A 13,637-nucleotide genomic window follows, 5' to 3' on the forward strand; every position below is an offset into this window, starting at 1 on the left:
GTTTCCTAGTAAAGTAAGTTATTAGGCAGGTAGTGCAACTCCTAAATTCTCTTAATATGAGACAGACGATATTCTTTTTCTCTGGTCTGTGATGTACTTCTATTAAAATATAAACCCTGGGCCACACACAGTGGCTCACGCCTGTAGTCACAGCACTTTAGGAAGCCAATGCGGACAGAGAGCTTCAGCCCAGGAGTTTGAGACCAGCCTGGGCAACATGGCAAAATCCCGTCTCTACAAAAAATAGAAAAACTAGTTGGGCATGGTGGCATGAGCCTGTGATCCCAACTACTCAGGAGGCTGAGGTGGGAGGATTGCTTGAGCCCAGGAAGATTACAGTGAGCCACGATCACCCCACTGCCCTGGGTGACAGAAGAAATGAACTGTATGTTTACATGTTATATATTGAGAGGATAAATTTGGAAATGTTGCAAGTTGAGGAGGTAGGGAAAGTTTCTACCTATAATACAAGAGAACAAAATGAAAGGAGTTGCTATTTTCTCCTTGTTGGAGGCATTCTCCCATCCTTTATGGTGAAAATATAGAAAGATTTGTCCTCTAAGTTGTTGAATGAATGACATGATGTTTTTTTGTCTTTTATTATTCTTTGTTGGTTCTACCAATTTGACTCTTTACCCAGGCCACTTGTCCTTAGGCCTGCAGGCTTTGTAGAAATTCACATATCGACATTACGCTTGTAATATATAATTCTTTCACTTCAGAAAAATTGAGCAATTTAGTAACTCAAAAGAAGGTCAGAATTTCAGTTGCAAACTATTGAAAAATGACAATAAATAGAAGAGTGTCCATAAACATCAAAAAAATTCTGCCAAGGCTGCACTCAAAGGAACATTTGCTGTCTTCATTTTCAACAACATTTTCAGGAGTAGACTGGAAAGAACATGAATTGACTAAGTTTTAAATTCAGGAATATCAAAGAAACAAAAAATCTAGGTAGGGAAAAGTTGAGATTTAACCAAATGTTCAGCTTTTTAAGCCTCCCTAGGTATTATTTTCTGTTTTTAGCTCTGTATATCTTTGGCAAAGATAAGTATTTATTACACACAACCTGAACAAGGTATTTTTAGATCTAAGTGATTCACTTTAGAGTTTAACGTCAATAGAAGCAAATTAACTGTTTAATGGGAGACTCCAGTTTTTGGTGGCAAGGTAATTATTGAATTGAGCTCATGCTGAAATTTACAAAGGGGAACTTTGTGTGTGCCATGAGGCATGAGAATCATTACAAGAAGGGAAGTGGAACCTCCAAGATAATCTAAAGCTCAGTACTCAGGCCAGATAAGGATAGTATGAGAAAGGATATTCTTACTCATGAACATAGATTCAAAATTTCACCTCGATTAAAAATATTTCATACACACAAAAGTGTAGAAGATTAGTAGCTCAAGAACAGCCATTTATATGATAAAGATAATCCATTTGTGATAAAACTGGCTTATTCTAGGAATCCAAAAATGTTTCTGGAAAATCCAAAAATGTAAGTTATCATACTAACAGATTAAAAGAGAAAAATGTCTTATGATCATCCCATTAGATGCAGAAAATAAAATTCATAAAATTGAACATCCATTTATAATGAAAACATGTAACACAATACAAATAACAGTTTTCTTAACTCAGTAAAATTCTTCAGCAGTCACTAATCTTACCAATAATAAGGTATTTAGAGTGTTCTATTTAAAATCAAGATAAAGATAAATATGCTTTTTCACATTTTATTAAAGTCCAAACTAGCCTAGTGTAATGCAAGAAAAGTAAATAATAGGAAAAGGAAAGGAACAGAAAGAAGGAAAATTTATTATAGTATCAATATTTACCTAGAAAGAATAAAATTATTGACAAATTATTAGGAATTAGAGGAATTCAATACCATGGTTAGATTTAAGTTTAATATTAAAAAATCAGTTGCATTTCTATTCTTTGGCAACAAACAGAAAATATATTTTTTAAAACTATGCCTTATGTATTAGGAAGAAAAATGCATAGGATCTGAATGAAACTAACAAAATACATATAGTATTTGTATGGAAATTTATTTTAAAAATTCTAAGACATAAATAGAAAAATAAAACACATTTATGTGTGTGAAGGTTCATGTAATGCAGTTCTCCCCAGCTGATGTTCAGATTCAAAGCAATTTCAGCCAGATTGGCTTGCAGGTCACTGTTCACTAAATGATGCTGGAATAGCCTATATGAGAAAAACCGTATGTTATACACAAATATCAGTTCCAGGCCTAGCCATTTTGAATGTTCCTAAGCTGGATGTCTTTTTGACATGTCTTTATAAATTTATCATGCTCCAGGCTTTTCTTGATTTTCTTTGTGCTAGCCTTGGAATCAGCCATTTTTTCCAAGGAGCCCTGGTTCCTTTTAGAGGAGAATGGTATTTGGAAACCAAGACCTGAGTGGTATGTGCACTCATTACTACCAGTGTGTCCTTGTTTCTAGGCCCTTTCACTGCACATATGTGCACGTGTGTGTGTATGAAATCATGATTTCATAACTATAGCTCCAATCCCAGCCCAATGCTATAGAAAGGCAGCCTAGTTAGGTACCTCAGAACTCCCAGAAAAACACCACAGGCTGCCATCTCCTGAAACTCCATCCAGTGGCAGAAGACACTCAGAAAGAGGGTCCAGGGAAATGCTCTCCATCCTGTGGGTCTGGTGTCTACTGTTCCCTCCAGGGAGGCTGCCCATGCAGGTAGCAGCAGCAGGGATCTAATAGGTGCCCTGCTCGGACTAGGCAGCCCAGGAAAGAGCCCTCTGCCCTCTGCCCTCTGCCGACCCCCTACCCCACAATCCTGATGTCTGTACCTTCCACCTCATGGCAACAGGACTTGGGAAGTACATTCTTCCTGCATCGGCAGTATTATTTGGGGCGGAGACAGAGTACCAGGGCACCAGATGAATCAAGCTGACCAGAATAGCACTAGCACTGCAAAGGCTCTGAACACTAAACGTCATTGTAACTATAGCACACAGAAGTAGGCCAGGACTTGCGTGATAAACCTAAAAACAAAGTGACTCTCTGCTGAAACAGAAATTTAAAATAGGATCCACAGTCTCTAACATAATATAAAAAGTGTACTGGACACAATAGAAAAACCACTTATCATAGCAAGAATGGAGAAAATAGCAAACTTGAATGAGAAAAGACAATCAACAGATGTCAACACTGAGATGAATAGGATATGGGGATTATTTGACAAAGGTTTTAAAGCAGTCTCATAAAAACACTTCAGTGAGCAGTTTTAAATACTCTGGAAGGGAATGAAAAGGCTATAAAATCTCACTAAAGAATTGTGTGTGTTTTTTTTTAAAGAACAACTTGGTGATTATAGAACTGGAAAATACAATAACTGAAATTAAAATTCAGTAAATGGACTTGGTAGTGGAGTGAATTTTACAGAGGAAGCAATCAGTGCTCTTGAAGATAGAACAATAGAAATCTCCCAATGTAAATTGAGAGAAAATCACAGGAAAAAGGATAGAGCCTCCGGGACCTATGGTGTAGTAACGAAAGATCTAATATTTGTATCATCAAAATTCCAAAGGAATGGAAAAAGAGAGTGGGGCTGAATAGTATTTTTACAAGTAATCGCTAAAAACTCCCCAAATTTGGTGAAAGACACACCTGCAGAGTGAAGACACTGAGCGATTCCCAAGTAAGACAAACCCAGAGAAATCCATGCCACGATACACTATAAGTTAACTTTTAAAACTAAAAGAAAAAAAATCTTGAAAGCAGGTATGGAGAAATGACACATCACCTACAGGGCAAAACTGACTTGAATTGTAGCAGACTTCTCATGTGAAACTAAGGAGGCCAGAAGGTTGTGGCAGAACATTTGTCAAGGTGAATTACATATCCAGTGGATGTTTCCTTTAGGAATGAAGGGGAAATAGACATTCTCCAATCAAGGAAAATTAAGATAATTTGTGGCTAGCAGAGAACCTTAAAGAATGGTTAATTGAAATTCTTTTGTCAGGTTTGTTGAAGATCAGATGGTTGTAGATACGTGGTTTTATTTGTGAGTTCTCTATTCTGTTCCTTTGGTCTATGTGCCTGTTGTTGTACCAGGACCATGCTGTTTTGGTTACTGTAGCCTTGTAATATAGTTTGAAGTCTGGTAGCCTGAGGCCTCCAGCTTTGTTCTTTTTGCTTAGGATTGTCTTGGCTATATGAGCTCTTTTTTGATAGCGCGGAATCAACCCAAATTGCCCATGAATGACAGATTGGCTAAAGAAAATGTGGTACATATACACCATGGAATATTATGCAGTCATAAGAAGAAATGAGATCATGTCCTTGGCAGGGACATGGATGGAGCTGGAAGCCATTATCCTCAGCAAACTAATGCAGGAAAAGAAAACCAAACACTGCATGTTCTCACTTATAAGTGGGAGCTGAACAGTGAGAACACATGGACACAGGGAGGGGAACAACACACACTGGGGCTTGTCAGGGGAGGGTAGTGGGAGGGAGAGCATCAGGAAAAATAGCTAATGCATGCTGGGCTTAATACCTAGGTAATGGGTTGATAGGTGCAGCAAACCACCATGGCACATGTTTAGCTATGTAACAAACATGCACATCCTGCACATGTACCCCTGAAATTAAAACTTAAAAAGTTCTGAAAACAAAAAGGAAATGAAAGAAGGAATCCTAGACTATAGGGAAGAAATATAAAACAGCAAAATAGATACACAGAGGGGTAGATATAATAGACTATTCTTCTCATGAGTATTTCCTTTCGTGTACTTTTTTCACTTTATTTTGTTATTCTTTAGATTTTTAAGTCAAGGATTTAATTCATTTATTTTCACTCTTTCATTTTTATGGATAAAGCTTTTGAGGCCATGAATTTGCTCCTTATCCTTGCTTTAAATGTCTTCCTTAGTTTCCATATGGAAATGGTATTTGCCTGCCATGCTGCTGCCATCGTTCTATTTTTCACCTTTCTGAATCTGTTTTTGTTTGTCTTCCCTGTGTCTTTGCTTTGTGAGATAATGTGAAAACCTTTGTTGTAAGTTTTAGTGTATTTGACTATATTTGCTTTGTTTCTGTATATGATTCTTTTTTAAACTTTTTGTATTTAGGAAAGTTACTATTTCCTCAATTATTGCATATTTGAAACTTTTTTATAACCTCTATACTTGAATGACAGATTGGCTAACTATAAAATCGTTGGTTCTCACTTTTTAAAGTTTCTTAAAAATGCGTCTACACCACTGCTTTGGTTTGTAAGTTTCGTTTAACAAGTCTGATGCTAGCCAAATTGTTCTGTCCCTTATAAATTATGTGACTTTTGTGCCTGGAGGTTCTGAGGAATTTTTCTTCATTTTTCATAGTTCTACTGAAAGATGTCTTGAGTTAGTTTACCATACCAGATTAATTTTTTCCAGTACCCCTGGATCCTTTCTAAATCCCGATTCATGTCTTCTTTTATTTCTGGAAAGTTTTCTTGGATTATAATTTAAACACTAGTTTTGATTCATTGCTGTGAGTTGTCTGTTTGTTTTTTTTTTCAGGCACTTCAGTTGTAAGTATGTGCCTTTCTTCCATTTCTGCCACTTTGTCTGATACTTCTCACTTCTTTCTCTGGTATCATTTTCATTCTTCATTGTTTTAGTGCCTTTACTTCAATTCCTTCATTAACTTATTTGAATTTCTTTTCTTTTAATCATCTTGTGATTTCGTTTTTATTTTTGATCATGTTCTTCTTTTCTTCCATTCCCTTTCTATGTCTAATAAACTCTTTCTTTCTTTCTGATTTTTTCCCCATTTCTGTTCTTGGTTTTTGAATTTCTTGTTTAAATTGCTTTTTTAATATTTCTGAATGCTCGTTTGAGGATATTTAATTCAACTTTTAATTCTGCGTAATTTTCTTCTGCTTTGTGAGATTTTATCTTTCAGTGGTGTGGATTTCATTAGCTGAAATATTTGACTTTCATGTTTGTTATCTTCTTAAAGAAGCTCTGGATATTTATATAGGCATTTTTTCATCTAATAATTATTTTGTGTTTTCTAGTCCAAGTGCAAACCTCTTCTGAAAATGTAGCATAGTGTGATGTTTTTCAACGAATAACTTTTTTTTTTTGTGCGTGATGGCAGTAGTGATGGATAGTCTTTTGGTTTGGGTTCTCATTTTTCCTGCTGGATACTTTTTCCTTCTTGCACTCCCCTTTTTATTCTCCTTTCTTTCCAGAAATGATGGCTTTCTGACATCGGTGTTTTTGTCCCTACTCACTCTTAGGCCCTGCTCTGTACTCCCATTTACCAATTTCCCAGGGCTCTTTTTACACATAGGGTGGACTTTTCTCTTTCTTGGGTTATTTTAGTTCCAATTTTGACCCCTGTCTTTCCTTTTCTTCTTTATCCTTTTGTGGGTCTCCCCTCATTCCCTGCAAAGGCTTAGGTCAGGGACTTGAGGTATAACTCTATATATTCGTTGCTTCCTTTTCGATTCATAGGTAATTTGAAGTTTGTGCTGTTACCTTTTTTCCATATATGTGGTTGTGCTGTTCTACTTGGTTGATATATGCAAAGATTTGAATTTAGGCTGCTGTAACTTTCCCCAGGCTAACCAGAAGTGCACAATTGTTCCCTTTTTAATCAAGGCTAGTCAAAAAATAAACAACAACAACAACAACAACAAAATAGAAGCCTCATGGCCAGTTCTAGTTCATATCCTTCTCTCTTAAAGGAAAGCTTAAGTTTTCACATTTCACACTGTTATTTCTTGAAGATGGGCTCATATATTTCCACAGGAGTGGTAGAAGAACTTTTAAGGTAGTGTTTTGAAAAATGGATTTTCAGCTGAGAAATAATATTTGGAAACAAACACATAAACACCCCCTTTTCTTAACAGAAATCAAAAAGAAGTAAGCTTTTAAAACTTCCTTTAGATTAGGATATGTATAAGCAGCCACTTTTTCGACGCACACAGGGTTTTCTCTTTGTTCAAATCCCCCCTCCCTCTGTCTCTGTATGGGGAGCTGTTTTCTTCTTCCTTCTTTCTTTCTTGCCTATTAACCTTTTCACTCCTTAAGACAAAAAAAAAAAAAAAAAAAAAAAAATTAGGACATGTAGAATTCTAGTGTTGCTATATATTTCATACCAGTGTCATCAGTTTTAATTCTTTGCTTTTAAACAAGATTTTCTAAAGGAAATTTTTTTTTAACCTCACCATTTATATCTCACATAATTAAAATTTTTCTATGTCATTTATAGATATAATTGAATACTTTAACTGGGTGATTTGTAGTTTTAAATACTGGACTTCTCTTTTATTTTCTAGCTAATTCAAGGTAGTGCCTGGTGGTGTGGAACAATCATTTTGAAATTTCTGACATCTAAAATCTTAGGTGTTTCAGACCACGTAAGTACTTTTTAGTTAAAACATAAAAGTTCTTATAAATATGTAGCTGAATGAAAACTTTGAAGCCATCTATTCTTATCTCTTCATTTTACAGAGATTAAGTGTCTTCTTTAAGGTCTCTAGACGAGTTATTGGCAGAGTCAATAAGTCAATAACTGCAAGTCAAAAGTTCAGTGATCTTTGCAACCCACTAAAAAGAAAGAATATTCATCAATGCTGACTTGGCCTTTTAGGAAAAAAAACACTAATAGTTTGTTAAGTAGTTATTTGTTTATATTTCAGTTAAAATAGAAATAATTAGTTGTTTACATCGTAAGTTATCCATTTATGATGTTATTGCAGATGTTAACATATGGGAGGCTGTCCTCAGCTTTGAAAATACAGAACTCTTAAAATCTCAGTGTTGTTTTATGTATTTATAACTATGGACTAAAATCAATTTATGATTTGATGTTTTAAGGCCTTTCTTGTTATATAAAAAGAGAATGTTAAAAATTTTTGATCTTTTCATTTTCTAGGAAATACATGCAGAACATTTCTCTCTCATGTGGTATTTTGTTTGTTAATGTCTTAAAGAGTAGCCCTTTTCAAGGCCTAAGTCCCTGCTTAACTAACTGGTTTAGGTAATAGAAAACAATGCATGAATCTACTTTTTATTTCTAGCACTTTCTGTTTAGAAATAAGCATACATGAGTATATCATACAATAATCAATTTTGAAATTTACTTCATTTAATGCTATCCAATTAGGGCCCTGTTTGATGCTGAAATTATGTAGTTTGACAAGGGGTTATAGTATTACTTCTCTAAAAGGTCAAATGCTATCTCTATATAACATGCAACATGTTTATATTACATAAAATTTCTAAATGTAAGCATTTGCCATTTATTGCTAGCTTTGCATGGTGGTTTATTAGTTTATTTGTTGCTGCTGTTCTCTGGTATGTCTGATATATTTCCCCATTCTCCTTTCCTTTTTATTGTTTTTAACTTTATTATATATGTCTTATGATAAACTTTATTTAGACCTTCTAAGTTACTTATTTATCTGTTAAGTTTGTTCATGATTATGTTTCTTGCCTTACTTCACACTTACTTCACATTGACCCCCAGCTCTTTACAAATCTTTTTTTTTTTGAAACACAGTCTCACTCTGTCACCCAGGCTGGAGTGCAGTGGCCAATCTCGGGTCACTGCAACCTCCACCTCCCAGGTTCAAGCAATTCTTGTGCCTCAGCTTCCTGAATAGCTGAGATTATAGGCACGTGCCACCATGCCCGGCTAATTTTTGTATTATTGGTAGAGATGGGGTTCCAGCATGTTGGCCAGCCTGGTCTCAAACTCCTGACCTCAAGTGATCCGCCTGCCTTGGCCTCCCAAAGTGCTGGGATTACAGGTGTGAACCACCATCCCTGCCCTACAAATTAAAAACAAACAAAAAAAATACAAACATGCTTCCTTGGTAGTCCTGAGTGACTTCCTTTATGTGACAGTTATGAGGAAGACCTGAAATTATAGTGGTTTGGTTAAATTACTGTTAGTCAGCAGGCCTACTCTAAATTAGAAAAATGAAGTGCAACTCTAAATTATCCTTGAGTACTGGTAGATTAGGAAAAATAATTGAATGAAAACCACTCATAATCATCAAACTTGTTATAAAATAATTCCTATCCCTATAAAATAATTTGAATTAAGAGTTTGCTTGCCAAATATTTTCCTTTTTCTGGCCTTCTGAGGATGCTGTGGAAAAATAATTGTCTCACCAAGAGCAGGTTGTAAATAATCAGTGGAAAAATAGAAGTTCTGCATTGGGTTTGGTTGTTGGTATCTATTTTTAGCCTTAGAGATCAAATAGCTAAGTCAAAGATCAAAGTGGTATGTATACTTGTGGTAATTCTTATGAGGATCAGGTCTCATATTCAATGGTTTAAATATATGTCTGTAAAACATCAAGAAGTACCAAATATTGTAATCAGTCTGTGAGGCTTTGTGAAAATGACAGTGCACAGAAAGCTTATGACCTACAATGTATGTTGAAAGAGGTTAAGTAAAATACTTTTTCATCGTAAATTGTCTTATTATAAAGGGTAATTAACTCCATGGTGGTTTCTTCTCAGCAGATATTGATTTTAACTCACTCTTTATCATCTCTTTATTTTTTTCTGACTTCTTTCTACTTTTCATTTTTCATGATATTTCTCTTTATTTTCAGTTAGCTTGAGAAGTCAGCACATCGTATATTTGGTTCACTGTAGTTTTTTGTTTTCTTAGAGGGATGTCTAAATATATTAGATTTATCTGGTCTATAAGTTTTGTTATTCTTACATCAATAAAGTATTACTGGCTATAGGCTATACTCATTTGTATAATTTTAATTCATTTTACTTTATTTTCTCCCAGATTCACCTGAGTGATCTTATAGCAGCCAGAATCTTAAGGTATACAGATTTTGATACTTTAATATACACCTGTGCTCCTGAATTTGACTTCATGGAAAAAGCGGTATGAATGTTTCTTTTCTCCTTCTCTACTAATAGGAGTTTTTGCTCTAGTTTTTTTTTTTTTTTTATCTGAAACTCAAAATTTTTACTCAGAAAGTCAACTTATTTTATATTTTTTTACTGTAACTTTGCTAATCCACCTTCCTCACTTGTATTTTTGTCTGTAAAATAAAAAAAAGATAGCCTTTATCTTATAGAGTTATTGATGATGGTTAAATGAGATAATCTGAGAGCGTGTTTAACATACAATATGACCCATAATAATTACTATTATTACAAATCAATTTTAATAATCTAGGCCAATAAGAAATATGGGACCATTCAGGAAAAAGTCTCAATTCTTGTTTCTAAGAAATTCAGTTTTATTACAGTTAACACCCCAAATATTATAACATTTTTAACAAAGTGTTACCAAGAAAGGTATGCTACTGATGAGTTTTAATAACATATAAAAATTCATTTTAAGTATATGCAAAGTATTATTCTTTTTAAAAAGTTCATGCCATAAAGCTTTAGAATATAGGCTGGACGTGGTGGTTCATCCCTATAATCCCAGCACTTTGGGAGGCCGAGGCGGTGGATCACTTGAGGTCAGGAGTTTGAGACCAGCCTGGCCAATATGGTGGTAACCCCATCTCTACTAAAAATATGAAAATTAGCCAGGCATGTTGGTGCATGCCTGTAGTCCCAGCCTGAGTAGGAGGCTGAGACAGGAGAATTGCTTGAACCCTGGAGGCAGAGATTGCAGTGAGCTGAGATGGTGCCAATGCACTCTAGCCTGGGCAACAGAGTGAGACTTTGTATCAAAAAAAGAAAAGAAAAAAAAAAAAAATTGGCCTCTTTGTAGAATCATGGAACACAAGATCAGGAAGGGCTCCTAGAGGCCATGCCATATAGTTCTTTCATTTGCAGATAAAGAAAAACTTAAAAGATTTGCTTAAAGCACACACAAGCTAAGATCAGGACATGGATTCTAATCGATTCTAGAACTCTCAATCCAGGGCTCTTTCCTCTATATGTAGCTTAATTGTTTTCAAAGAATGTAACAAAGTTGCTACTGAATTGATTATTCCTTGTGTAATCATTATGAATTATGATTTAGTGGTATATAATAAAATTTTACATTCTTCTCTTATCCATCCAATCAGTCATCCATTCATTCAGAAACTACTATTGACCACTAGTTATCCGTGAGGCAGTTTGCTATAGCACGACAAAGAGGAAAAGGAACTGGTTTCTTGCTTTTAAGAAATGAATAATTTAGTTACGTGGTAAATTACTCCTTATCACAATAACAGGTCATCAGAATTAGTTAGCCAATGTTATTTCTGTATTTATTCATAGTTTTAGTAATTAACTTTGGTTAGCTTTCTTTCTTGTTAGCTCTAGTTTCACTAATGAAAATAATGGAGCTATGTAGTACGGAAAATTACAATGTAGGACCCAGGGATTGGTAAACAAACATTTTAAAACTTAGTATTATGTAAATTAAAAAAGAAAAGAAAAAATAGATACAGCAATTCTATTTTTATTAAAATAGTACATTTTTCATTAAATTTTTGGAATACTTTTTATAACTATTTTTATAATTTTAATTATTTTATTAATGCATGGAAGAGGATAAATATATATTCTGCTGGTGACAAAGAAATTTTACCTTTTACTTTTAAGAAATGTTATCATGGCACTTAGTTTGACTTAGATGTTTACTAATTTAATGTAAAATTCGTAAGTAACTATTTTGAATAATTTGGTATATTTCAGACTCCGCTGAGATACACAAAGACATTATTGCTTCCAGTTGTTATGGTGATTACATGTTTAATCTTTAAAAAGGTATTTTTAAACCAATTATTATTTGTTTTTGGCATCAATATAAGGACTATAATAATGCAAATTGCTCAGAATTCCACGTTATTTTTAGGATGAATTCTTTCTCTCAAAGTTTGTTTTTTATTTAGATATTTCATTATTGATCTTTTTATAAAAAGCCATGATAAAAGGTATTCTTATTTTTTCTTTCAAAAGATACATACCAGTCACCAGCTGTGTATCAAGGACTACATTAATATTGTAGGTACACCCAGACAAATAAAACGTGGCCACTCCTGTCTTGGAACTTACAGTCCTGGATTACTGGGGGTGGGGGTGCAGACATGAAGCAAATAATCATACAAATGTCTAAAGAATTAAAATTTTTATAGGTACTATGAAAGAAAAGTCCAGTGACAACAACATTAATGTCTTTCAAATACAAAGCACGGTGAAGTCTTGATCTATTTTGAGTGGGCCTGCGTAGAAGAAATTTGTATAGCTAATTAAAAAATGTTTTTCTATATGTTCACTGTTTCCATGACAGAAGAAAATAATATCTCAATAAAAGAAATAATCTTTAAAATACCAGTGGCAGGTTTTCTTGGTCTGGGTAGAGTTTATCTAAAAGCATGGTTAAAGACAGTGGGGTTTTATTTATTTATTTATTTTTTTAGCAGTCTTGAGCCATCTTTATTTATATTATTTACAAGCTATCTTGTCTTAAGCCAGTATGTATTTATTTTATACTTTTAAGCAGATAACAATAATGCAATTTCCCTACCACTATACCAGTTGTATTCTTGTTGAAAGGAGTTTTCTGTATTTAAAGTCAAATTGCATATCTTCCCTATGTAGTTTTAGTTGCCACACTTCTCACTCCTTTATTTACACATAGATGTGAGTAATTTAAGAGTGAGAAAGGTATCTCCCTCAACATCTCTGTTGTTTTACCCTTGATCCAGTTCCCTGGGGACCACGTGGAAAGTCAGGATAAAGGAAACAAGGAGGAATGAGTAAAATGTGAGCAGGTTTACTGCCCTGCATCCTTTTGGCCCATGCTGGCTTAGAATGAAGATTTTCTCTACTGACCTGTTTCTTTTCCATCAAGGCAAAATGTCAAGTTATTCTTACAAGGCTCCACTTAGAGAGGCCAATGCACGAATTAACTATTCAGCAGAGAGTCAGCCAATGTGAGAGAAACTGATAGCTAGATCCGCAATTGCTATATTTAAAAAAATTCAGATCCAAGACTTATAAATACATTACTAGTCTCCAAACACACCACATCCTGAACTATGCATGTGCACTAGCAGGGGCATGTGCGTATACACACACATACACACATCCCTGCAGCCACCCAAGTTTCATACACACACACGCACACGCACACGTACACATACATCCCTGCAGCTGCCCAAGTTTCATACACACACATACACGCACAAACATCCCTGCAGCTAGCCAAGTTTCATATACACATACACAAATGTGCACACAAACACTCATCCTTGCAGCAAGCCAAGTTTCATACACACATACACACGTACACACACACGCACACTAATCCCTGTAGCTGGCCAAGTTTCATACACACACACACACACACACACACACACACACACATACTCTGTCTCTCTCTCTCTCATCGCTGCAGCCAGCCAAGTTTCACTCCTTCCTTTCTGCTTTCTTATAAACTCCTCAGTCTTTATTTGTCCTATTGTGGCTTATTTTTCACCCCAAGGATACTTCTGATGGTCATTTAGTTTTCAATCATGTGAAGTCACTTCTCGGAAGGAGAAAAGGAAGGTGTGTGTAGTATGACCATCCCATTCCTGAGGACTCCCTTAAACATCAAAAAATACTTCTTTCCTTGGCGGAGTGTTTACATTAATGAATCAGAGCATTTTAAATATTG

General features: G+C 34.9%; 1 protein-coding gene across 1 annotated transcript in view; it reads left to right on the forward strand.

Moving 5' to 3' along the window:
* LOC709323 (putative C-mannosyltransferase DPY19L2) overlaps window positions 1–13,637 on the forward strand; it is a 97,638-nt gene that overhangs the window by 46,378 nt on the left and 37,623 nt on the right. The window contains exons 10-12 of the mRNA XM_015133749.3: window positions 7,327–7,407; window positions 9,807–9,908; window positions 11,672–11,743. Of these exons, the coding sequence (XP_014989235.3) occupies window positions 7,327–7,407; window positions 9,807–9,908; window positions 11,672–11,743 (255 nt within the window). The remainder of the gene's footprint in view (window positions 1–7,326; window positions 7,408–9,806; window positions 9,909–11,671; window positions 11,744–13,637) is intronic.

Source organism: Macaca mulatta, chromosome 3, assembly GCF_049350105.2.
Source record: "Macaca mulatta isolate MMU2019108-1 chromosome 3, T2T-MMU8v2.0, whole genome shotgun sequence".
NCBI classification, from domain to species: Eukaryota; Metazoa; Chordata; class Mammalia; order Primates; family Cercopithecidae; genus Macaca; species Macaca mulatta.